The sequence below is a fragment of the Anoplophora glabripennis genome, unplaced genomic scaffold (assembly GCF_000390285.2).
Source record: "Anoplophora glabripennis isolate ALB-LARVAE unplaced genomic scaffold, Agla_2.0 scaffold785, whole genome shotgun sequence".
NCBI lineage: Eukaryota > Metazoa > Arthropoda > Insecta > Coleoptera > Cerambycidae > Anoplophora > Anoplophora glabripennis.
The window spans coordinates 85,245-113,190 of NW_019416862.1; the positions used below are offsets into that span (position 1 = coordinate 85,245).

At 30.4% G+C, this 27,946-nt stretch overlaps 1 protein-coding gene across 1 annotated transcript; it reads left to right on the forward strand.

The window, feature by feature from the left end:
* The first annotated feature begins 673 nt into the window (after positions 1-673).
* Positions 674-27,507, forward strand: LOC108912463 (lactase-phlorizin hydrolase-like). The gene is made up of 18 exons (XM_023455576.1): positions 674-741; positions 1,055-1,137; positions 2,433-2,633; positions 3,034-3,426; positions 3,756-3,850; positions 5,645-5,941; positions 6,173-6,310; positions 6,553-6,656; positions 7,013-7,137; positions 17,182-17,260; positions 17,705-17,787; positions 18,249-18,449; positions 18,778-19,170; positions 25,399-25,493; positions 25,630-25,914; positions 26,274-26,411; positions 26,902-27,005; positions 27,327-27,507. The coding sequence occupies exons 1-18, from the start codon at positions 698-700 to the stop codon at positions 27,451-27,453; spliced, it is 2,985 nt and encodes a 994-aa protein (XP_023311344.1). The 5' UTR covers positions 674-697; the 3' UTR covers positions 27,454-27,507.
* The last annotated feature ends 439 nt before the right edge of the window (positions 27,508-27,946 follow it).

Here is a 27,946-nt window from a genome sequence, read left to right on the forward strand (position 1 = left end):
CATTTGAAAGATGTCCATTAAAGTTTTCCAATAAAATTAGCAATTAAGATATTTTTTTATAACATACCTAAAATAATATCACCAACAAAGCATTTCTAATTCTCTTTAAAATAGAGTAATATCAATAACAATGCATTTATTCAAGAAGATTAAAACCGAAATATGAACTAGAAATAGTGTTTGCTTTATTGTATGTAATAAATTTTATTATATATTCGATTACCTTTAGAGATATTACTCAAAAACCACTTATAAAAATGAAACTGAACGGTATGTATAATTTTCTGTATAATACAAAAATTTTTTTGCTTAAAACAACACCTCGTCAGCTATTTAAATTTTATAAATTAAGTGTTAGAACAAACATTATTTTCCATCACTTTGCTAAACTTACTCTCCATTTATTGTCCTTACTCTATAATTAACTCGTTAGCCTAGTGTTTTGATAATGAATTCAATTCAATTGATTTCAGTACTTATAAATATGTCACAAATACAATAATCCTATTTTGTCAATGCTATTGTAAATAATTCAGATACTTACATTTTTACACTTTTAAGGAATTAAGAATAATTTATCATTTTATGTATGAAAGCTACTTGAAACTGAGAGCACTTGTAAAATTTTATTTGTAATAAATTAATATGAACACACATATATATAGACCACAATCTGAAACATTTAATAGCATCAAACATGTCTCTCAGAGGTTTTATATTTTGCTGTTTGTTTGCTATTAGGTGAGTTCGCAAAATACATCCTCTTACATAGTAAACTTTTAATTATTTCAATAAAAAATTATCTGTTAAACCAGTCTCATAACAGACATCATTTTAAAGCCCTACTGCTTTGTCAGTAAATAAACCACAACCAGCTGAATTAAAAATATAATTCGTGTATCTAAAATTCTCACATTGAAACACCGTCTGCTTACAAGTAGAGTAATTAAAAACTATTCAAAAAGTGGAGTAGTAATGAATATTCAAACGTGGTTTGGGAGCCCAAGCCAGTGATAATCACCGATCAATTTGATTTGTGAACATTTTTTTTTAGCATAGCACAAGATGAGACTAATAATAAGCTTTTTCCTGAAGACTTCCTGTTTGGTGCAGCCACAGCTTCCTATCAAGTAGAGGGTAAGTTTTATTGTTATAAGATTAGTTAACTACAAAAAATGAAAAATAATACAAATGTATTTAGAATTATATATCTTCTAACTATCTCCTGATGAACAATTTTTATTTAAATTATAGTTCTTACAAGCATTAAAATGTTATTATACACTATGCTTATCAGGGCTCCTTTAAAAATTCAATACCATGAGATTCAAATATATTTTGAACTAAAATCTTTAAAACGTTTAAATATATAAAAAGAGAAAATTACTGGAAATTAAACATGTTCTACATAAATATTAATAGTAATTTTACAATTTTGGTATAATAGCAAAACGAAATAATTAAAAATAATACATGGCTATTTAGACCTTATGGAAAGTGAAATAAAACATTTGATGATTACACAGGCCAACAAGGAAAAAATTCCAGAGATCAGACACTACGTTTCCGATGGCATTTGGCGCGCTGAATCCGAATCTGGCCTCAGAATTGATCCATCACCCTAGGTTTCCGAGATATTCTAACCTAAAAGTGCAAAAAGCACGTATTTTTGCTTTTTTCAAGGTTATGTAACTTGGCGAAAAAATGTTTTTNGGATAAAAACAATTTCTGTGTGTAGGACATGTAGTTGGTAAACACTTATCAGAAGAGATAAACGTGTTTATTTTGTTTCCAATCATTTTTTGAGTTATCTTTAATAAAAATTGGCTTTTGGTGTCAACAAGATAACATTACGTTTTCTGACTAAAATTACTCCAGAGCCAAAACGGCTCATTTCCGACTAGTGGTTTATATGCAAAAATTTTCTACCCCAGTGTCCTCTATATCCTCCTCAATTTTAGCAACACCTATTTTGAAACACCGTGTTGGAAACATATCTGAAACAATTTTATTTAATTGCCAAGCTGTTTTATTTCAAACCCTTATTGAAACTAAAAAAAGATTACAAATTAGGTGGTCAGGACGCTCTCATTAAAAAATTTTGGATAGTATTCACAATGGATGCTCAAGTATACACACACTTTCAGTGCTTTCTAGCGTGAATCGTATCCAGAAGTAAACATTGGAGGCGTTTAAACATTAATGAAAATTGATTAAATTGTAAGGAAAGTTTTATTAAGAGTAAATTGGCAATTGATTACTTACTTTGTCATAATATAATTTTTTACGACTTTCTAAAAGGTAAATAAAAACAAACTGTTAAGAGAGATGTTAACAGATTATTGTCTATTTTTATATGAAAATGGAGAAAGAACATCCCAATAATCTTTTCAGGTATTTATCTACTTACAAAATTGAATCCGTTATTCTAGGTGCATGGGATGAAGATGGCAAAGGGGAAAATATTTGGGATCGTTATACGCACTCTCACCCTGAATTAGTTGTTAATAATGACACTGGTGATGTAGCTTGTGATTCCTATCACAAGTACAAAGAAGACGTGGCTATGTTGAAAGAATTAGGCGTTGATTTTTATCGATTTTCTCTATCCTGGTCAAGGATACTTCCTACAGGTATGTTTTATACTTTAGCAATTACGTTAGTTTATTACAGATCAAATGAAATACCGTCCTCATTTATTTTTCTATATCTTCTGTGGTTGCTGTCTAGTATATATATATATATATATATGTCCCACTAAGGTCAGTTCTTTGATAAACGCATTTTGTTTTGATAATTAATTGTCTTTAGCGTCGTTTTCCTCAATTAATTTATCATTATTTATTTTAACATTTTAGTAATAAAACTATATGATTGTGAGAAGTAGAAGTTATTAACTTATAACTATTAAAGGTTGCTCTACAAATTTTATTATTACAACTTTCGTTTCAAAAATGGAGGGTATGACCTTATTAGAGACTTAATTTTATTTGGTATAAGTATCTTATTCTCATTTAATAATGTAATTTTTAGGGTTTGTAAATAAAATTAATCTTCCCGGAGTGACGTACTACAAGAACCTAATCAAAGAACTAAAAGACAACGACATCGAGCCCCTGATCACCTTATATCACTGGGACCTGCCGCAACCCTTACAGGACTTAGGGGGATGGACAAGTGAGTTCATAGTGGAAGCTTTCGCAGAATACGCGAAGCTATGTTTCGAACTCTTAGGAGACGATGTGAAATACTGGCTAACATTTAACGAACCCAAGCAAACTTGTCTAGGAGGTTATGGTCAAGGATCTGCTGCTCCAAGAATTGCATCGCCAGGATTAGGAGAATATATATGTACTCATCATGTACTCAAGGCCCATGCTAGGGCTTGGCATATATATGACCAAGAATTTAGAGCTACACAGAATGGTATATAATACTTAATTACATTAAGATAGAATATTTAATTTATTTCAATATTTTTTTATATTGGAGCATTCAAATATTTATATATTTATTAGTTTGTTCTCTGAAGGAAATTGTAGTTGTTTCAAAAGGTATGGACGAGTCATGAAAACAATGAATTTATAGGCTTTAATTTTCCTTCAGTAGTTTTTACATTACCTTATCTTATCTTACTTTACCTTACCTTACCTTACCTTACCTTACCTTACCTTACCTTACTTTACCTTATCTTATATTATTTCTTTTTGTTATTAATAGATTCATTATTTTTAAAATAAAATAATTATTTTCAGGACAAGTATCAATCACTATTGATACTAGCTGGTTTGAACCTGCTACCGACAGTGAAGAAGACGCCGCTGCTGCTGAGAGAGCATTACAATTCACTGTAAGTACAAGTAATTACATGAATATACAAATTAGAAATTTTATAATTCCTTTTTTGAGGACAATTTTATCATTAAGTCATGACTTAAAAAAAAAACAATATTATATTCATCAAAAACAGTACAAACACATTGGATGGAATCTGGATGGAATACACCGAATTGAAGAATTATACACATTTACAAAAACGTCCTGGCGTTGTTCGTAATGCAGTCGAGAGTAATAATTCTTCACCATTATTGACATCTCAGCCCAGGATCTTTTTTTAAATATTTTCTAAAAAAAGACTCTGAAATTTTTAAGTTGGGAAAACAACCCATTAATTAATTAAAATTATATAAATAATCCTGTACAGTACCAGAATAATGAGGTTGAACCCCATCTTGTAAAAATGTCATTTCCCCATCAAAAGGAACTAAAAAGTTCAAATACGAGTTTGATAACACAAAAGGTCGTATTAAAAAATTATTCACAATGCCAGTCAAAACATTAATGGGGAGAATCGACGATGAAAATTTGTACAACCCACAATATGAGAATACACCAATTTTGGAAATAAAAAATTCCACTGTGGATAAAAATGGCTTCGTGTTACTATAAACTTGTAGCAGGTCTTGGTGTTTTTGCTGGCAACCAGTTGCAAAAGTCTACATGCAATTGTTGATCTTGTTGTAGCAGAGAATGGACTATTTGTTTATGATACAGGTACATATGTTCTTCTCCAGGTGCATACCAAACAACCGTGTTACGCAATTGTCTAGCATTTACCTACACCGGTACTTAAATATATCAAATTCCATCTAATTTATAATTTTTTCCTCGGCATACGTAAAGGACAATTGCAATTTCCATCACGTCCTTGAAGGGATTCGAGTGTTTTAAATCCTGAAGCACTTGGTGCGTGGCGAAATGGAAAACGATTCGGATATATTCTTTCCACCTTCATCGTATACCATATCCGAACCATGTCATAATAATTACTAATTTTTATTAAGGTATATTAAAAATGAATCTCTAAATTATTATGTTTTTGATTGTTAGGGGATCTTAATTTACTTGAACTACGTTTGTCCAAAGAGTTTTATAAAAACAAAGGTTTTCAGTGTTTCAGCCCAGCATTTTAGCCCAGACTTATAAAAAGTAGATGGCCACACAAGCGAAACTTTTTATTGGATTTAATCTGCCAAATCGAGTCAATGCAAATATAAAGCAAATAATTTTAATCATTAGATCTATCTTAGATTAGATCTATTGGCAGATTATCCCGCTGTTTTGAAGAAAGTAGTTCATTTGAGGAAGTTCCTCCAACCCTTTGAAAAGTTTTAAGAATTCACTATTTTATTTATTTTAAACCGTAAAGTATGCTTGTACTTAGGTGTATAATGAGGAGAAAAAGGAGTAATTATGATTGCAATTTTTGGAACGCAGTTGGTCGTCTGACCATTTTATCTACAAAAAATGCATGTTCAAAATGGATTTAAAAAAATGAGTTTTAATAGAAATAAGTTTAGCCACATAGTTTTATTCAAAGAATTGAATATTAGTGATCTCAAATAATGAAAAATTGTATATCCAATGTAAACATTTTTTTATTTCTATTTATTTTAATTGGCTACTGTTCATAGTTATGTACTAATTTTAATACCTCAAGTGTACTTGCGGAATGGGTCAAGTCCTCTTATTTAAGTCAACAATCCTTTAAATAATCTGCATGGTCGCTCAGTGGCTAATTCCCTTTTATCAAAATAAACGTTTTAAATATCTGCCGTATATATTAATCGATATATCTTTTTAGTATGGATGGTACGCAAATGCTATTTACAACAGCGACTACCCAGAAATAATGAAGACTCGCATTGCAGAACGTAGTTTAGCTGAAGGCTTTAACCAGTCCCGTCTTCCAGCATTCACCGACAAAGAAATCACTTACATTAGCGGCACTTTCGATTTCATGGGTGTCAATATGTATACTTCGGGTCTAGTAGAAGCTGTGGATGAAGTACCAATCGGAGAACCAAATTACGATTATGATTTGGGTGTTAAAAGCTACCAGTCAGATGATTGGGAGTCGTGCTCCATTTCTTGGTTGAAGGTATTTCTTTCTTTAATAATAATGGTTCACAAAAATTAAACAGTAAACTAATTATTTTGGTACATTATGTCGGAGTGGATATAATTAACAGCCAATTCATTTTGTTATTACAATGCACTGTATAGTAGGTAGATTTCTCATTTGAAGCATAAATAATAATTACTTAACTTTTATTAATATTTTCTTTTATCTAACGTAATTCTAATCAGATATTTTTCTTTATAAATCTAGGTTACCCCATGGGGAATACGAAAACTTCTAAACTGGTTAAAGGAGACATATAACAATCCAGCAATTATAATTACAGAAAACGGTATCGCAGATGACGGTTCCACCTTAGAAGATGATCAGAGAGTTCGTTACTACAGGGTAATATATTTACTTACATACAATACTAAATCGTTGAAAATCGGTATTTTGCCTGATTTTCATACATTTTACGATATTAGACTGATCCCTTCCAAACTAACTTCAAAAATGTAACATTTGCATCGGATTCTCTAAAGTGTATCAAACCAAATATTTCATGTTTGTTTGGAAAGGAGCGGTATAATTTTATCTTATTTCAATGATCGCTTTGAATTTATTTTATCGACATTAATCAATTGCAGGATTATCTCAGCAATGTAAGAAGTGCTATGGAAGATGGAGTGAATGTAATTGGCTACACTGCATGGAGTCTTATGGATAACTTCGAATGGGGACAGGGTTACACGTAAGTTGCTTGAAACATAACAATTACAAAATAATACATACTTCAAAATTACATAGTGTCTACTACATGTGAATATTACAGAGATAATTTGTAGTTAAAAACACCCTAAATTTACCTACCTTCGAATATTTTTATCAATACACTCAAAACTGTAATGTTTATAATTTGGTATTATTGATTTATTTAAAATTTTACATTTCTCAGTATTTATGTCAAATTTTTAGAACAAAATACCACTTTTTTATAAAACAACTGTATAAAATTAAAATTTATTAATTTAAACTATTTTAATTTCTGAAATAAGCAATAAGTATATAAATAATTTTACGCAATATAACTCATTTCTCTTTTTTCAGGCAAAAATTCGGGCTCTTCCATGTAGATTTTGACGACATTAATAGGACTAGGACGCCCAAAACTTCTGTGGCTTACTATAAAAAAGTGGTCGAGACCCATTGCTTAGTAGATACCTGCGAGCAATAAACAAATGTTAAGATATGTTGTTTTGTAGTTACTTTCAAATAAAACTAAAAAAGCAATATATATTTTTAATTAAAAAGAAAATTCATCAATTGTAAAATTTTATAAATATTTTGATAGTCGAATAATACATTATACTCCAGCATTAAAGAAGATATACCTTTAAATGTTTAAAAATTCTTAGCTTTCAAAGCATGAAAACAAAGTAAAATTAAAAATCTAATTAATTGAAGTAAATATTGTGTAAATAAAATATCAGACAAGATAATAACATTTAAAACATATAATTAATGTGAATTAAATTTTCTTAATTACGTTTGTTGTTATAGATATTTAGTCCATACTGTACATATTTAAAAGAAAATATTAAATATTAGAAACATATACAGTCAAAACATCAATTTAGCAGATTTAGTGTAAATCAGATTCGAAGCATTTTTGAAAGGTAAACTCTAACAGAAAGTAATATTTTCTGAGGAGGCATATTTTCTGATTAACACACTTCTTATGTCTTTCTGAATGTCGATCTAATAGTATATATTAGACCTATGATTTTACCATTGTTCATAGATTCTAACATATGACATAAGTATGGGCCGATCATAAGTAAAATATCCACCAGTACAGTAAGTAAAAATGCAACATCAAATATTTGACGTCATCTTGAATGAAGTCTTTTAATCTTTTGCCAAACGACTGTCAATTACTTTAGCTAAGCATTACCGACTGTGACATAAAAATCGTGTTCTATAGCTGTGCAGATATTTTTAAAAAGTTGCATTTCAGTTCTACATTTAACGCATAACTGAAATAAAAGTCAGATGATATTAGAAAATCTTTTTTTTTAGTATGACTCAAAAAGATCTGCAAGAAGATGAATAAAGAAAAATTAATAAATTACACATACATACACCTTTTGACTAATAGAAAATTAAATTCATTACGATTTTTTCCGTCAATACTTGTGTTTCATGCATTTATAAAATGAGGCATAAAGAATAGTCATCTTAGCTGCACATATTTGGATGAGACTGCATACCGTTAATTTTTTTAGCTATATAAGCTGTTGGGATGTAATTCAATGCAGATTAGTTGCTTCCCACAATATCAAGAAATAAAAAATTTACATATTACAACGAGGTATATAATTTTGTCTTGGATATTGCATTGTCTTCTTAATTTTTCTAATATTGTTTATACTTGGGGGTCGCCCGTCTCATTTTTCCTACGTTAGAAAAAAAATTCTACAGCATTCAATTCCCATTTTAGAAAAAAACTTTATTAACATTTTTTATGTAAAATTTCCTGTTCTTTCGAATGGCGCAGTTATTTTTTTTAATTATATTTTTTTATATATTTTGCAAAAACTGTAATTTTGCAATTAATTTGTTAAATAAATAATTTTTCTGACAACTTTACAAAGAGAAAAACAAAAAGTTCTCTCTTCCAGTAATTTTCGCGAAGTCAAAATCTATCTTGACTCCACTATTAGAAATTGTGTCACTATGAGTACAACAATCAGAGAAAAAGCTGTAAATTTATTTTTAAAATACATAGAAAGAAATTCTAATATACAGGGTGATTCAGAACTTATCCAAAAAAAAATTCTGGATGTACAGGGGACCCTTACAAATACAATTTTGTAAAGAAAAAATCAAAAAGGTCAGTTCGAAATTGATTTAAATATACACTTCTGCACGGCACTGGAAACTGGTCCACTGTAAAACCTGACCACGCACAATGCGACCGGTATGGCGGCGTCATAAAAACGGACAAAAACTTTCGCAAGGAAAGAAATATGTATATAGAATTTTATCGCACCTATTTTATATCGGCAAATTCAAATGCTTTTGCCTTTATTAATTATTAATAAAATTAATTTGTGTTTTTAAATAATAAAATCATTTGACATACCCGATGCTGCAACAGCAATTGTTCAAAATTTTATCCACTCACTCACATTTGGGTCCGTCTTACTCACTTTCTACGAACTAACACAAATGATGTCTTGCTTCACCATAACACAAATACTTCACCATAATACAAATGTTGTCTTGCTTCACCATAAATTAAAACGATATCCATCAACTCTGAGTTGCTATACACGCAAGCAATTTTTGACACTAACTACTAAAAAACTGATGTAAATACCACAGATAACAGGTAAAAACTACCTAAACGACGGAGACTACAGTTGTCCAGCTATGTAGTGGTTTAATGTTCTGTAACTTCAATAATTTTTTTTCTCAGAAACTATAAAGATTTTACAAAATATTTTTTTACAATATTGACTCCATTTCTCATGCCGCATCTATTCCCAAATTTTTTTGGATAAGTTGTGATTTACCCTGTATTTTCATAATATTTTATACTTATTGCATACAAACCTGTATTTATGAAAAGGAATGGCTTCCTTAAACGAAATTCAAAGAATTCGTTTTTATAGGATGATATATTTCCAACTTGCTATTTATTTTCTCACTAATACTAAGAGAAAGTTGAAATGGGTCCTTATTATAATAATTGTTTATTAAATAGGATATCCTAATATACACAAATCAATTTAAATTTAAATATAAATACAAGCACACAGTAAGAGGATAGACATACTAAGGATCAATTAACAAATATTATTTACTTTTATATATTTAACAAGCTCTCTTTTAAATGCAACAAGTGACTGGCATCTTTTTAACTTTACTGGTAATCTATTGAAATTAACAATCCCTTCATTAAATATACAATTCATTGTATGACAATAATTTGTTCTCCAAACATGGAAGATATTGGCACCTCTAGTAAAGTAGTCATGAATTTCATGATTCCTTATAATATACTGGTTAAAATAATCAGGTAACAAATTATTTATAAGCTTATATATAAAAACCATTGTACAGTAGTATAATCGATTTTTAACAGAAAACCACTGAAGAGCAGATAGCATAAAATCAATGGGAGTATATTTATTACATCTTAATATAATTCTCATGGCTCGGTTCTGTAACTTCTGCAACTGTGATATCTTATTCAATTTAAACATACTAAGTACTGATGGACAGTACTCAAAATGTGGTCTAATTATAGTATTGTATACTGTAACTCTAGATTGCATAGTTAAATGACTACAAATTCTTGAAAAGAAAAATAGTTTCTTAGATATTTTATTATCTTTTAAACGCAAGAATAAATTTCCTTCTTGGTACACCACTGAGATAAAAAACAATATCATGTTGAAAAATAAATATCGATTAAAATGTAAAAAGGAAAAGAATGTAAACTTTTTGTTTGAGTTTAAACGGCTGAGGTCTCTGATAAAAAGACAAATAAATATTGCTTACAAGAACCATATCAACAGCATACAAAATGCAGTAGTAAGTGACCCTACCAAATTCTGGTCTTATATTCAACACAAAAAGGGCACATCTAGAATACCTAGCTCAGTTACCTATGACTTAAATATTTTCGACTCACCTAAATCTATTGTTAACGCTTTCGCCGATTATTTCAGTGGTGTTTATTCTGGGACAAATAGTAACGTGGATTATCCTTTTCAGCAATTATGTAGCCATGATGTAATGCCTTTGTATATAACGAGCTTAACTGATGAAGAAATATTAGAGGCAATAAATAGTTTAAAAGACAAAATGACATCGGGTCACGATAAGATACCGGCTTTTCTTGTGAAAGATTGTGCAAGAGCTCTCTTACAGCCACTTTCTATTATTTACAATTTAATATTAAAATCATCTACGTTTCCTGAAATATGGAAATTGTCGAGAGTATGTCCGATCTTTAAGAGTGGTAATAACACCGAAGTTAAGAATTATCGACCGGTTTCAATTCTTTGCAATTTCTCAAAAATATTCGAGATAGCGATTTATAATCGCATCTATCCTGCTACAAAAACTCTAATATCATGGGATCAGCATGGCTTCATGCGTGGACGATCTACAGTGTCTAACTTATGTCAACTTACACAATTCATATCCAATGAACTTGATATACGAGGGCAAGTAGATGTGATTTACACTGACATTGCAAAGGCGTTTGATCGTGTCGATCATAAAATTCTTTTACAAAAATTGAGTGCACTCGGTTTCAGTTATAATTTATGCAACCTTTTCGAGTCATATCTTATGAATAGAAAGCAATACGTTACGTATTTTGGACACAATTCTAGTATTTTCACAGCCACTTCTGGAGTTCCTCAAGGGTCTAATTTAGGACCCCTACTTTTTTTATATTTTATTAACGATTTAACATCTCAAATATGCTGTGAAAAACTTTTATTTGCTGATGACTTAAAGTTGTTTGGCAAAGTGTCGGATATTGCGGATTGTCAAAAGTTACAAGACCAATTAGATTTATTAAACGACTGGTGCACTAGTAATTGTCTGGAATTAAATATAATGAAATGCAAGGTCGTAACTTACACTCGTAAATTGCATCCAGTAACATATCATTACAAAATTAATTCTGAGGTACTTAACAGGGTGGACTCCATAAAAGACTTGGGTGTCTTGTTTGACTCACAACTTACTTTCTCTAAACATATAAATGATATTACTTCATCTGCTTTAAAAATGTTAGGCTGTATCGTGCGCAACTGTCAGTTATTTTCAAATGAAATTGCATTTAAGTCTCTGTATAACTCATACGTAAGATCTAAGCTTGAATATTGTTCATTGGTATGGTACCCACGTTACAACTATCTGAAGCTGTCATTGGAAAATGTACAAAGGAAATTTTTGAAATTTATGTCACTCAAAATAGATGGCTTTTATCCGGAGAGAGGCTATAACCAATCTACTCTACTTAACAGATTCAATATTCCTTCTCTGGAGTTTCGTAGAGTTCTAGCAAGTATAAAAGTTTTATATAATTTATTTCACAATAATCTAGAATGTCCATCCCTATTGTGCCAGTTTTGTTTTTGTATTCCTCGTATAAACTCTCGTCAGAACTATACCTTTATTTGTGCTAGAGCAAGGTCGCAGTGTCTCATGATGTCCCCAGTACATATTATGTGCCGAAATTTCAATAAAATATCAGATTTGTGTGATCTTAATTTTAGCAGCCTCAATCAGATAGTTGAAACTGTTGGTATAAGATATGGTGATTTGATTTAGGTTTAATTCTATATAAGAATATTATATGTTCTTTTTTTGGGTATTGTATGCACATACAATATTACTAGCCTTCTGCGTACTTCATTCGATGTGTCTTATATATATACGTGTTAAGCATTGTAACTTTTCTGTAAACAATTTGTCCTATAAATGGATGTTATCTGTTGGGCAATAAAGATTATTATTATTATTATTATTAAAATTATTATAAACATATTTAAAATGAGTATTAAAACAAAGTGTATTGTCAAGTAAGAAACCAAGATATTTAATTTCAGTAACAAATTCAATATTTTCATTATCGATAGTTAAATGACAACCATTAATGTCAATATTATTATACCTATATTTGGTTGTGATTATCATAGCTTTTGCTTTATTAACATTTAATTTTAATTTGTTAACTTGCAGGTATTTATTAACACACTTCAAGGTTTCGTTCATAGTATTTATACACTGAATTAAACTATGGCCACTACATGCTAAAAGAGTATCATCTGCAAATAAATTATAAATTCAGAATTAACAAATAGTGTAATATCGCTTATGTAGATAAGAAATAATAAAGGCCCAAGCACACTGCCTTGAGGAACACCAATATCATTAATACATCTGTCAGATACTGATCCACCAATTCTTACTCGCTGTGCTCTGTCAGTCAAATATTCTGTTAACCAATCAAGAACAGTATCATCAACTCCATAACCTTGCAACTTTTTAAGTAGGATATTCCTGTCAATGGTCTCAAATGCTCTCTTTAAATCGAGAAATACAGCTACCGTAAATTTGTTATTATCAATGTTGTATTTAAATTTCGTTAATGAAAGTTGCAAAGCCGTTTCACATGAATATTTTTTACGAAAACCTGATTGGTTACTAAATAAAATATGATTCATTTCAAAGTACTCTAATAGCTGATTGTAAACTGCTAATTCCAAAACTTTTTCAAGAGATGGTAAAGTATTTATTGGTCTAAACTCACATGCTTTTGTTGTGTTAGGAACTTTTGGTATTGGAATAACAGTACTTGTTTTTAATTTGTTAGGAAATTTCCCATATTCTAGGGATACGTTAATAAAATTTAAAATTACATGACCTACAGAATTCACAATATGTTTTAATAATCTAGAATTTATAATATCATTAACACTACACTTATTTTCTAAACCTTTAACAAGAATATTTAATTCAGACATAGTAAGCAATTTAAATTTACAAATACCAGGATACAAATTGTAGTTTATGTTCTGCCATGTAGTACCTCTATTCCCAATACTCAAAGCTATATCTTCAATACTATTTATAAAATATACATTAAAGTTTTTAGCTAAACTAACTTCATTATTACATGTAATAGTATGGTCTCCAAACTCAAATTGTACATAATCAATTTTAACCTTTTCATTACTATTGACTAATTCTTTAATAGTCTTCCACATAAGTTTAGGATTACTGATATGTCTGTCAATTTTTTCAAAATAGTACCTCTTTTTCTTTACTTTTAACAAATTAACCACATTATTTCTTAACATCTTATAATTATTCCAGAAAAAGTTTTAATTTGCCTCATTAGATTTTTTAAAATCTTTATATGCAGAATCACGCTTCTTTGTTTCATTTATAAGTTCATTATCAAACCATGGTAAATTATTCTTACATTTATAATATTGTATTGGTGAAACCCTGTCAACAATTTCTGTACATTTATAAAGAATCTCATCATACAAATGATTTATGTCAACACAGTTTAATGACCACCTACACATTTCTAATTAGGTTTGAATATTAGTTAAATGAACTTCATCAAAATTTCTGAAAGATTTATGTACAGTTTCATTAAGTTTTTCATTCACAGAGTGGTTGATATCTATAGATATTATGAAATGGTCAGTAATTTTAGGGTAATAATGAACTGTTGCTTTGACATGACTTTGTTTAGTGAGTACATATCAATCAAAGAAGAACTAATATTAGTAACACGTGTAGATTCAGTGACTAATTGGGATATACCATATGTACTAAAAAGGTTACTAATCTTACTGCTATAAAAACTATTATCTAATAAATCTAAATTAAAATCACCAATCAGTAAACTATTATTCCCACTGTAAAACATACTATCAAATACATTTTCCAAATCCTCAATCAATGTAGCATGCAAAGCAGAAGGAGAATGATACAAACATCCAATCAACCACTTTGAAAAGGGGAATACAACTCTTATAGTTTTACACCAATAGTTACCATCAAGCACAATTGTCTTGAAAACTGTAGTTTGTAAATTGTTTTTCACATAGATCACACCTCCACCGGTATGCCTGCTCGAAGAATCACATCGTATAACTTGCCATATTTAGTTCAACATTTAATACATCACTTGTTGTTCGACTTTCACTAAGTAATATTATCTTCGGATTACTGGATGCAATGCTGCTAATTACTTGATCACGGTTATTTACTAGACTTTGGATGTTAACGTATATAATGTCAGAATTATAATGAATGTTACAATTATTATTCAGTTTTTTGAATGGGTTGCATCTTTTTTAGTGACAATTGTTGGTTTATTATTTATGTATTTTATTGTTTTAGAATTATCGCCATTAGAAATAATTTCTTCTAGTTTTTTCTTAATATGGATGTAATACTCTTTCTGCGCCTTCGTCTGATCACCATATATTTTAATCCCAGGAACTTTAATATTTTTCTTAGCCTTTAGAACATCTATTGCAGCCTCAGCGGAGCTAAAAATAACTTTAAGTGGACGATTTTTATGTGAGTCGTACTTTCTCAAACGAAATACTTTTATATTATTCTTGTTCACATCAACATCCCTAAGAATATCGTTTACCACTTTAGTATTTTCATTATTTCTTTCCATACGAGTTCTTTGTTGTGATTCCATTATATATAATTATATTAGAACTACGATTTTGTCTGTCCAACATACATTTCATACATACAAAGAAAATTTCGCAGTACGTGCAGTTCTATTTCTATATATAATTTTATTGTCTGAAAAATTATGATTAAAATTTACCAAACAAAATAAAAGATATTTTGGAGATAGCTAATAATAATAATAATAGAATAATTGAAAATTCGATAAAGTCTCATAAACAAATGAATATGGGAATAGTTGTAATTGTTTTTACGAAACCCACAAAAAGTTATGTATCATTTAACTTAATATTTATGACATTATTCCGCTGAATTCTTGTACTTGTGGATACCTTTGTTTGTTTCTTTAAAACAAAAGGTACTGTGTAGACGTCGAGAGATTTCAAAAGACTAGAACACCCAGAATTTCTCATTATTACTACAAGAAAGTTATCGAGACCAATTTTTTGATAGACACTTGGGAAGTGTAAATATTGGTTGTTTAACAACTATTCTATCTCCTTTGTGAAGCAAGATAAAGATAAAAAGTAAAATTTTGTATATTATTTTCTTTTATAATATTTTGTATACATAGATATACCCATACCTAATGGTATTGTATTACTACTGTGTAGTATTTAATCTACGTTGTACCTACTTAAAAGATAATATTAATTATTGCTATACATATGTTAATCAATTGAATTGTTTTTCTCGTTTAATGTAAAAACATTAAATCATCTTAGAAAGATAACAGTAATAGAAGATACGCTTTTAATTTTATGTACGTATATATTTAGTTGCTATATACCTACATACCTAAATACAGGATGATTCAGAACTTATGCAAAAAAAATTGTATGTTCAGGGGACTCTTACAAATAGAATTTTGTAAAAAAAATCAAAAAGAACTGTCCGAAAATGATTTGAAAATACACTTCTGCACGGCACTGGAAACTGGTCAACTATAAAACCTGATCTTGCGCAAGGCAAAGCATGCAGTCGGCCACAGGCACGGCGGCAGTGTAATAAAAAATGAACTGTTAAAAAATTGAAAGAATTTCTTTCCTAAGGAAGGAAATAAATAAAATTTTATAACACCTATTTTATAGTCAGCAAATTCAACTGTTTTTGCCACTATTGTTATTATTAATTAATAAAATTAATTTGTGTTTTTAATTAATACAATAATTTGACATATCTGATGTTAGAACAACTGTTCAAAATTTTGTCCACCAACGTGTAAAGACATTTGGGCCCGTTTTACACAGTTTCTTTGAACTAACACAAATGTTGTCTTGCTTCACCATAAAATAAAACAATATAATCTCCGAGTTGCTATACACGTAACCCATTTTTGACACTTGAAAAACTAATGTAAACCCTATCGCAAAAACGTTAATACTATAATCGAATATCAGTATTCGGAATTGCCTGGAGCCACGTGTAGAGAGAAGGCACTGTGTACAGCGCACAACGCGAAAAACGCTGGAGACTACATTAAATTTTTTCTCGGAAACTAAAAGAATTTTACGAAATTTTTTTACGATTTTGACTCCATTTTTCATGACACATCTATTCCCAATTTTTTTTTTAATAAGTTGTGAATCACTCAGTATAATTTGATCAGACATATTTTTTATTTGAAATGGAAGGGTGAAGAAGTAATAATGTATACCTGATGTATGTTATAAAAAGTTACTATAAAACAAGTCTAAAATGGGTTTCCCCTAAGTTAACAAACACTTCCTTGCTGAATGTTTTCTGTATAAATCATTTCAGTTTAGCAGATTAGAACCTAACCTTTTCAATGCCCTTACTCTATAATTTACTTGTTAACCTATGTTTTGATAATATCAATTTCAGTACTTCAAACATACCACAAACAAACTAATTATGTATCATTTTATATTATTGTAAATCATAATTAAAAAATTGCCAAAAATAGTTTATCATTTTATGTACCTACGCACGCTACTTCAAACAGAGAAGTACTTCAACGTAAAATGCTATTTGTTATGAACGCTTATATATAGGGTACATTTTAAGTGAATTTATCGCAAAAGTAGCCATGTCTCTGAGAGGTGTTATACTTTGCTGCTTGCTTGCTATTAGGTGAGTTTCCAAAACACGTTCGTAGGCTCTGTGTTAAAAAATATCTATTAAAACATTTATTATTTCATTATATAAACAAATTGAATTTTGAAATGGGACTGTTTATGTTTAGGATACTCATATTAAAACAAATAGTAGAGTATGTAATGGATCTTGCAAAGTATGATTAATAAATATTTATAGGTCTTTCCTTCTAAAGCCGAATAAATATCGTAGAGAATGTGCTGTACATATGTTTCAAAAAGTGAGAATATTGAGAACATACAATGTTGTAGAAAACAACTATTCTGCAAATTACAGACCGTCCAGTATTATTAATTCTCATATATCTCACCCGAAGTCAACAACTAATAAAAATATGGTAGATTTTAAAATACGTAAAAGCTCAACTTAATGGTGTCAATGGTTGATCAATAGGTACATACATAATGGTTATTTTTTTAGTATAGCAGAAGATGAAACTAATAATAAACTTTTTCCCGAAGATTTTATGTTTGGTGCAGCCACAGCCTCTTATCAAGTAGAAGGTAATTTTCTCTGTTCATGACATAGATAACAATTTCTAAACATGATTTGATTAAATTGTTTGTAGTAATTGACATGACACTTGATATTATAGTAAAGAATCATATCTAAAATATTTTTTATTTGACTGCTAAGCTTTTTTATTTCGAAACATTAATGAAACTATAAGAGTCAAATAACTGCTTTACCATGCTTCTCAAATAATATTTAATAGTGTCAGGCAAGTTGCCATTTTTTTTAATTTGTAAAGGAAGTTTTACTAAGACCATGTTGGCAATAAGCACAAATGTTAAGTAAGTAAATGTTATTTACTTTGTCAGTTTACACTTTATGTACTACTTTTTAAAAAGAACGTGGATCAAAATAATTATGGTTACCTATTTTTATACGAAAATAGAAAGAGAACATCCCAACAATATTTGCAAATTTTGCTCTAGTTACAAAAATAAATTCGTTATTTTAGGTGCATGGGATGAAGATGGCAAAGGTGAAAATATTTGGGATCGTTATACACACTCTCATCCTGAATTAATTGTTAATAACGACACTGGTGATGTGGCTTGTGATTCCTACCACAAGTACAAAGAAGACGTAGCTATGCTGAAAGAATTAGGAGTTGATTTTTATCGATTTTCACTATCCTGGTCAAGAATCCTCCCTACAGGTAATTTTCAAATTTTAGGAATTACATTTCTTTCCATTTATCATAATACCTACTTTAAAAAAATGGATGCATAATTTCTCTAATAGTCGCAAAAGTATGCTATAAGGATAATATTAGACAAAAACTTATGCTAGTGGCACATTCTCTTGATTTCTTGGTTGTATCTGTTTTACTGTTCGGGATTTATTAATATTTATATGACGATATTATTTATTTTTTATGAGAATCCAACTTTAACAACTGGTTATTGGCATTCATATATTAAACGTTATTCCAGTAATGGTTATTTATATTAAAATACACTAAAAATATATTCTGCGATTTCTAGGATTCGTAAATAAAGTTAACCTTCCCGGAGTGACGTATTACAAGAACCTAATCAAAGATCTAAAAGATAATGGCATCGAACCCTTGATCACCATGTATCACTGGGATTTACCACAACCCTTACAGGACCTCGGGGGATGGACAAGCGAGTTCATAGTAGAAGCTTTCGCGGAATACGCGAAGCTATGCTTTGAACTCTTTGGAGACGACGTGAAATACTGGTTAACGTTTAACGAACCCAAGCACACATGTCAAGGCGGTTATGATGAAGGACGTGCTGCTCCAGGGATTGAAGCGCCAGGGATAGGAGGATACATATGTGCCCACCACGTACTCAAAGCTCATGCTAGGGCTTGGCATATCTATGACGAAGAATTTCGGTTTGCACAACAAGGTACTGTATTAATTGCATTAAAGAGAGATTATATAATATTATCGGGATTTACAATACAGAAACATTCCAATATTTTGGGATCGAAACGTTTTGATGTTGGGACTTTCAGACGCATTGAAACAATCTCTTCTACAACAAAACTAGTGGTTTCAAAAGAGTAAACTCGAGTTTTTAAAAATGTGTTTTCTTTAATACTCAAATATCAGCTGATTAAACTGAAAAGATAAAATATGTATATATTTTTAAAACAATCATGTTATTGCTTAATCTCGTTAACTGAATGAGTAGGAAATATTTAAAAAATATACTCAAGGAACTCGATACTCAAGTGAATAGAACCTTATTTTAACTTCACAAAATTTTTAGATTACTTTAATGTTTGAAGTTAGATAAATGGTCATGTGTTTTTTGGTTTTTTCTTTTCTTTGAAAATTTCCAACTTTACGACTATAGTTTAAATGTTTGTCAAAGCTATTCGACTTAAAGGAAAAATTATATCAGTACAGTTAATGAAATAGTACATGCCCATGACACGAGCAGGTCAGTAAGTGTACTTCCGCCTTCATAAACTGGTTTTTACGAAAATGGAAGTGACAGTGATCTTCCTAAGTGCTATGTAAACATACTATTTTATAAACTGTAGGGGAAACGTGTACAAAACGATCCCTCTAAGGAAAAACTACCACAAAATTTAAATTTTTTGCACTTACATCAAAAACCATTAATTTTCCAATAGTAATATTCATTAGCTTCTATTTTATGAGATGATATTTATTTCTCTGTAAATGACAAAGTTCTTAAAATAAAAATTTCCAGCCCTACCAAAAGGTCATTTTGTACAGCGGGATGTACAAAATGATCTCATGAGTGTGGACAAATTGATCCCCAAAAAGCTTTTTGACCCTGGTTTTTAAATGAATAAAAAAAACATGTACAAATATAAATTTATTTAAGGCCTTAACAAAAACAAAATATATAAATATTTTTAACGAAATCAACATTCAAAATAAGTATTCATAATAATACTAGATTTTCAAAAATCTGTTAATTTTCTGCGCACTTGAACAAAATGTTCTTCTAGGCAAAATTCACAAGTATAATCATCATCGTCGTCATCGCTATCAATTCCTGCACACTCTTCATGTCCCCATTTGTTGTACACTTTGCAACGGATCCATCCCTCGCCACGTCGATCACTAAAAGTCGATCATTAGAACCCGAAGTCATAGCGTCGGGGTCCCAGCTTTGTCTATTAGTTTTGCGCACATAATGCTTGGCATTATAGAAAATTTTGAAAGAAACAAAACACTAGAGCAAATCAATTTCGTGATAAAAAACTTGAGGGCAAAATGATCCCGGGATCATTTTGTACAAAGACGGGGAGATCATTTTGCTCCACGCGGTGTTCCGAAACTTGAAACGTCATACCTAACATAAACAAGTGTGGACTTTCTTAACTAATATACCTAAATTAACCTTGATATTAAAATTTGTGTACTTACCGGTGCCAAAACAATAAAAAAACCATTCGGCATTGGAAAAACACATTACTATATTGAAGCTTACCTTAGATCACAGGATACAAACTTTTAATATCTCTCGCCACCCACGTAAAAGTTAACTGACGCTGCAGATAGAACAACACCGTACTAAAGACGTGTCGATAATTAAATTTACGTTATTAGTGGTGATTTAAAACTAATGGCGCCAATGAACACATCCGGGATCATTTTACCCCTAGGGATCATTTTGTACATCTTTCCCCTTATAACAAGATTCTTTTTTGTAGTTTCCTATATAGTCTTGAAAAGAATTTAATACAATGTGATCAGGAAAATGCATTAGATGTTAGAAAACACTGTTTTAAGCAAAAAAATTCGTACGAACGTGAGTCGAAGTTCGCTTCGTTTTTGGGATACAAGGTACCGAAATTAGAAAAAATACATACAATGTTTGAAATATTTCTGACAAAAACTGATGCAACTTGGGCTAATGCGTCTTATCTAGTTAGAAGTAAAAATAGACTTAAATAACGTCAACCAAGGTCGAATATTCAATTAGAATTTTTCAATGCCAATTGAGTAATTCTAAAATAATTCGATCCACGGAATCAGTTTACGGAATTTCTAAAAAATAGATGTACATATAAATACATTCTTTTCAAAATTTCGATATTGTTTTAGGAGTTATGTAGAGTTTCAACGTAAGTCTTTTTTATACTTTTGAAGTATCTCGACTCTCCGATGAAAACTAATAAACTTTTGTAATTTTTTTCTTCTATATCGACAAGTATTCTCCTAAGAAGTGACTCAAAGAAATGAAGCGCAGTACTCTACTACCAGGTAACTCTAAATATGTACTGTAAAAGTTTGTAAAATTAATAACTTTCGACTTTATCTAAAAGTGAAACTCACGAAGTCGAAGTTGCGCAGGTAAACCACAAAGTATAAAATAAGTATATGTAATATAAAGTCCAGACATTAATTTAACAAATTTTTACAGTGGAGACAACCTCGTTAATGTACTGTTACGGGTTTATTTTGTCACCCTGTAAAATGCCGAATTTATTTTATTGCGGCAATAAATATTATTATATCAATAATTTCGCTCCAGCTAGAAATGAACGGCTTTATAATTCTATCACCGCCGAATACGGGCAAAAAGACAATAAGTTTTTGCGGCTTGAAATAAAATTAAAGACGGACTTGGTATTTAGGCATGAAAGAAAGCAGTCAAAACGCAAAATTGCGGATCTACCCCAGTTGATTAATTAATTAATCCGTTGCACTGCGACCACTGGTTATTGTCGTTGTAGCTAGAACGCAGATTAGTGTCTGGATTTTTGGTGTGAAGTGCAACAGGACTTAATAAGAAAGGCGGCACAACATTTCAGGTAAAGCTAATTGTCACATTTTGGTTTTAATGAGAGCCGTTTATACAAATTTGAGGAGGTGAATCTATTCACCCTCACTGCCTTTATTGCCCGCAATAACTCCGTTCATTTCTAGGCCTTTTCTTTGTGATTCTCTATGGTCGTCCATTCTGGGACCGACTTACATAATACATCGTGGAGCTAGCAGCCCCAATAATTTGATAACACCCAGTTAGAACATCGGAGATCGAGGAAACGAAACACCAGCCGCAACCAACCTCAAAATTAGCACGTGGTCACTCCGTGGAGGACTACTTATCACCCAGGATCCTTATACCACCGGACGATAAGGTCATATTTATAATTTATATCATTTTACGTTACCCGTTAGTCGTTCCAAGATTCACCCGACGGAGCCACGCCCTTAAATGGTTTACCATTTTATTGAAAGAAGCCCTCAAATAATTTATTGCCATTTAATATTACATTATATTTAACGCTTATAAGCCTGTAAACCACATAGTATATACTACGGGAGGCCTTCTTATTCCTCATATTAATTGTACTAAAATATATACCATTGATTTGTAACACAAACGGGGACGTACTGGTACGATTCTGTAACCGTTTTGGGTCTAGTGCCACCCCCTATGGCCTATTCTTATTATGATCATAGCTTGACCAATCAAAGCAGTTATTAGTCATAGTTAATTGATTTATTTTCCTTTTCATTACCATAAATCTTAAAGTTACTATACTCTTTCGTTATTTTATAATTTTCGTTTAGTTATCGTAGCCTTGATGCACCAGCAGAGATAGAGACTGCACCTCCGCGCCCTATCTCACTGAGCTGCCGGACTCCCTGCTAACTTTGCTATATATAACTAGCAGTCTCGCCCCTTTTAGTTTTTTTAGTATGCTACCATGTCCATGAGTGGGCAATCGTAGCAGTGCCTACATATTTAGGTTATCTGGTAGTACACTACCGTGCTTCATTTCTTTGTGTCACTTCTCAGGGAAACGCTTACATTCGGAAGGCATTTTGGGGTGGGAAACGATGTAGAAAAAAAAATTATTTACAAGTTTTTCAGTTTTCGGCGCAGAATCGAGATCAATAAGAAAAAGTATGCCATTCCATTTAAAAAAACTGACAGTCCATTCACTATTAGGAGGCATTGTATTTTTCATTTTATTAGATACCTACCCTACATTTCAGAAGAGGTGGACGGGTGGCCTGAAACACCCTGTATAAGCCACGCTAACAGATAAGGGAAAGTAATGGCTGATACATCTACAAACTTTGACATTTGTAAGCGGTCAGGATTACCATATTATAAAAAGTTTAAATAACAAATTGTCAAAGTGTTGACTGCATTGCCCTTGGACGCGAATGGCCTAAGTTCTTCTAAAAGTATTGTCAATATCAATCTTAAATCTCCTTGTATAAAGTGAAAAAAAAGTTAATAATTTTTGTTATCTACCCTAATACCATCAACTCATACTTAGATATGAAAAAATTAATAAACATTTTTAATTTTTTAGTAAAATAGATATAATAGATAAAACCTAAGTATTTACTTGGCAGTACCAATACCTATTCATAACAATATTAATTACATTACTATCCTCTAGATTAATAGTTACTTTTTATACGATCAAGACGATCAAATTCTATTTTATGGACTAGCGCAAAGTGTTATACTCCAGTATAGTACGGTATAGTCCGGTAGTCATCATCATACTCTGTTATTTCAAATGAAACATTCTGTACATTTTTACATTTTTTTGCAGGGATGCAAATGATTTTTGAAACCAGAATAACTCCGACATTTAACTTTGTTTATTAAGGAAATTTGGCATAGATAATTTAAAAGCAATGGAATTCGACCAGTTTATGTCAAATTTGCAAAAATTCATACAGTGTTTAAGAACGTGTGACCAATATTGTGACATTAAAATTGAATTTACTCAAATATTTGAAATGGTACACCCTGTATATTATAACATTAATGGATGCACAGTTAAATTTACTTTAAAATGATACCCCTATACCCAAAGTTAACAGTTCTTGTGTAAATTAATTTCAACACAGAAAAATGTATGGTGGATTTGATGGCTAAAGAATTGATTAATAAACGGTGTCTGATTAATGAACTGTAATTTTTATTATTATACCTTCATAAAAAACAATAATTCAGTATATTAAATTAAAAAGGACGATGCTTTAAATAAACCCTCCATACCCGTTAGATTTTTCTGTGTTGAAATCAATAATTTTCAATTTACACAAGAACTGTTAACTTTGGGTATAGGGAACTATTTATAAAGTAAATTTAATTCTGCATCCATTAATATAATGCTATACAACGTGCACCATTTGAAAATTTTAAGTAAATTCAACTTCAAAGTCACAATATTGGCCACACGTTTTTAAACACTCTGTATGAATTTTTGACATAAACTGGTTGAATTCCATTGCTTTTAAATTATCCATGTCTTTCATTAATAAATAAAGCAAAATGTCAGAAGTTATTCTATTTTCAAAAATGACTTACATCCCTCAATTTTTTTCGAAACTGTCACATTTTGGCCTATATAGTACCTTATATGAAAATACAATTTGCCGTAGAATTAAAAAATGCATAAATATACATAATATTCCATTTGAAAGAACAGAGCTGATGATGACTCCCGGTATAAGAGGAAGTACGAGAAAGTTGATAGTATTTTCATTGAATAGATCTTTTTGATAAACCCCAGTCAGAAAATTTTAATTACACGTACAACGAATTAAAAGCAAAAAAAAAACTAAATCTATGTCCATTGTCAAACTTAAACTAATAATTAAGATGTGTAAAAAAAAACATATTATCTGATATTAAGCTCGTGTTTTTATTTGGCAACATCGATTTCCAAGTAGCTAACTCAGAATGTAAGCTTGTACCAGTTGGATACCGGCTTCCGGAACCTTAATTTTGTTTTTGTTTAGACCAATTTCCAGCGTCTAACACGCGGTCTGTTTCGTCTGTACTGTGGGTTACCTGATACTTGAACTCCCATCTCATTCTACATAAAGTGCACAATCTCGTTTGATATGCTCTTTTCAAGGATCAAACGAAGTTTTTTTAGTTATACCAGCTCATTTCAAAATTTAAAAAAATCCGATCCCTTTGAACATAATGGATAAAAAAAATTTGAAAAGCATTGTTTAAATTTGTACAATACTCAATGCCGATGAAATTCTGAGGTTTCTACTGATTTCAACACGTAAATATATAAATAAATAAAAGCTACCATATTCGAGGGTACAGCCAGTACAATGTCAAGATTTACAAAACAATAATAATGATTTTCAGGGCAAGTGTCAATCACTATTGATACTAGTTGGTATGAACCTGCTACTGACAGTGAAGAAGATGTAGCTGCTGCTGAAAGAGGAATACAATTCGACGTAAGTAGCAAGTAATTACATGTTTACCTATTTGTATGATTTATTTTAACTTAGCCTAATGTGAGATCGCAATATACATATTCAAATATAAAAATATTCATAAGCGAAATTCAAAAGTATTTGCGATTTTTTTTAGTATGGATGGTATGCAAATCATATCTATAACAGCGACTACCCAGAGATAATGAAGACTCGCATTGCAGAACGTAGTTTAGCTGAAGGCTTCAACCAGTCCCGTCTTCCAGCATTCACTGACGAAGAAATTGCATACATCAGCGGCACTTTCGATTACATGGGTCTCAATTCGTATTCTACAAATACAGTAGCAGCCATGGATGAAGTACCAATTGGGGAACCAAATTACAGTTACGACATGGGAGTTAATACGCACTGGAACTCGTCCTCGGTACCTGGGTTTAAGGTATCTTTTTGCTTTAATAAAGAGCTACAGAATTGAATCAAAACGGAATATTTACACTTTGTCAACCAACTTGATTACTATAAATGCTCCCAACAACTAGATACCAATTTATAATGGGTCCTTGATAAAAAATTGGTACATAACACGGTTTAAAAGTATCTAAAATCACCCACAGTATTTATTAAACATTTTATATCAGATTAAAATATTTTCAGAGCTATAGAATAATCTCTGCATTAATATTATCCAACTAACATCTCATAAAAATGGCCAACATCTCATATTTTGTTAATATATATTACTTATTATTATTATCATTATTATAAAATAATGTAGTAAGATTTTCTTTTGACATTTAGTCAGTTCCATGGGGCATGAGAAAACTACTAAATTGGTTGAAGAAGACCTACAACAATCCAGAAATTATAATTACAGAAAATGGCACCCCTGATGATGGTTCCACCTTAGATGATGTTGAGAGAGTTACTTTTTACAGGGTAATATATTTATGTCATATACCTACTTGGTAATCCCAAAAAACCGTCAAACTCTTATGTACATTTTAATCTGTTTTTATCTCCCATAATCTAAGACATTTTTTGATGTATTTAAAAATATAAAATATACTAGCCATCTTTCTCCATCGACTGTGACAACTAATACACTAACTGGGGTAAATTGTCTCAAATGTCACGAAAAAAACAATGTTTTTGATTTAAATATTTCAATTATTTTTGTCGAATATATTAGAAAAATGTTGTCTTAAGTTAATAATTGAAGGAATATTAATTGCAAATAGTGTAAACAGCTAGTAACGATGATGTAAGATTTATGACAACTAGACCCCCTTCCCCTAAGTATCACGATTCTTTTACATTGGTACATTAAACTAATCCACTCCAATATAATTGCACAAATTGTAAGTAACGAAATTTCAAATAATCGCTTTTGATTTAAAAATATTTTATAAGCACTGAACAATTGCAGGATTATCTCAGCAATGTAAGAAGTGCTTTGGAGGATGGAGTGAATGTATTTGGCTACACTGCATGGAGTCTTATGGATAATTTCGAATGGTCACAGGGTTATACGTAAGTTAATAAAAAAAAGTAAACATTTTTTAAAAACATGATATGTCTTAAGTAACCTAATTAACCTGTTTTTGAATACGTCTTTAGCATGTCAGGACATTTTTATATGCATTACTTAATTTATTGTAAATATATGTTTTAGTTATTTTATTTAATTTATTTTAATTTTGCAAAATAAAATACCACTTATTTATCTTAATTAAATAAAAACTAGGAAAAAATTTAATATATTATGCAAATAACTATTTTCATGCTACAAAAATTATATGAAAAGGAAATCAATCGGTGATCTGAACTGTTTTAATTGCTTTCTCTTTTCAGAGTAAAATTCGGACTCTACCATGTAGACTTCGACAGTGCTAATAGAACCAGAACGCCAAAAACATCCGTTTCTTACTACAAGAAAGTTGTCGAGACCCATTGTTTAGTGGACACTTGTGAGGCATAAACAAATGATTACATATGTTGCCCCTATTTTCAAATAAAACTAAAATAAAATTACTATTTTCTTTTATTTAAAAAAAAAAACGTCAATTTCTTACTACAAGAAAGTTGTCGAGACCCATTGTTTAGTGGACACTTGTGAGGCATAAACAAATGATTACATATGTTGCCCCTATTTTCAAATAAAACTAAAATAAAATTACTATTTTCTTTTATTTAAAAAAAAAACGTCAATTCTAATATTTTTTATAATAATTTTTTAAAGAATCCCTTCATTATAATAGATATACCTAAATGTTTAAAAATTCTTAGGAAGTTCTAAAAAGAGTACATTATTTTTAGAAAATAAAATTGTACATTAGAAATTGGAGCCCGAAAAACCTAACCTCAAAAAAATTAGAACTTAAAATGTAATACAAATGTAGCATAACTAGCGCCCTCTATGAAATATACAAATAATAATTAGACCAACGTATTTGGCATCCTTAAATACCCCG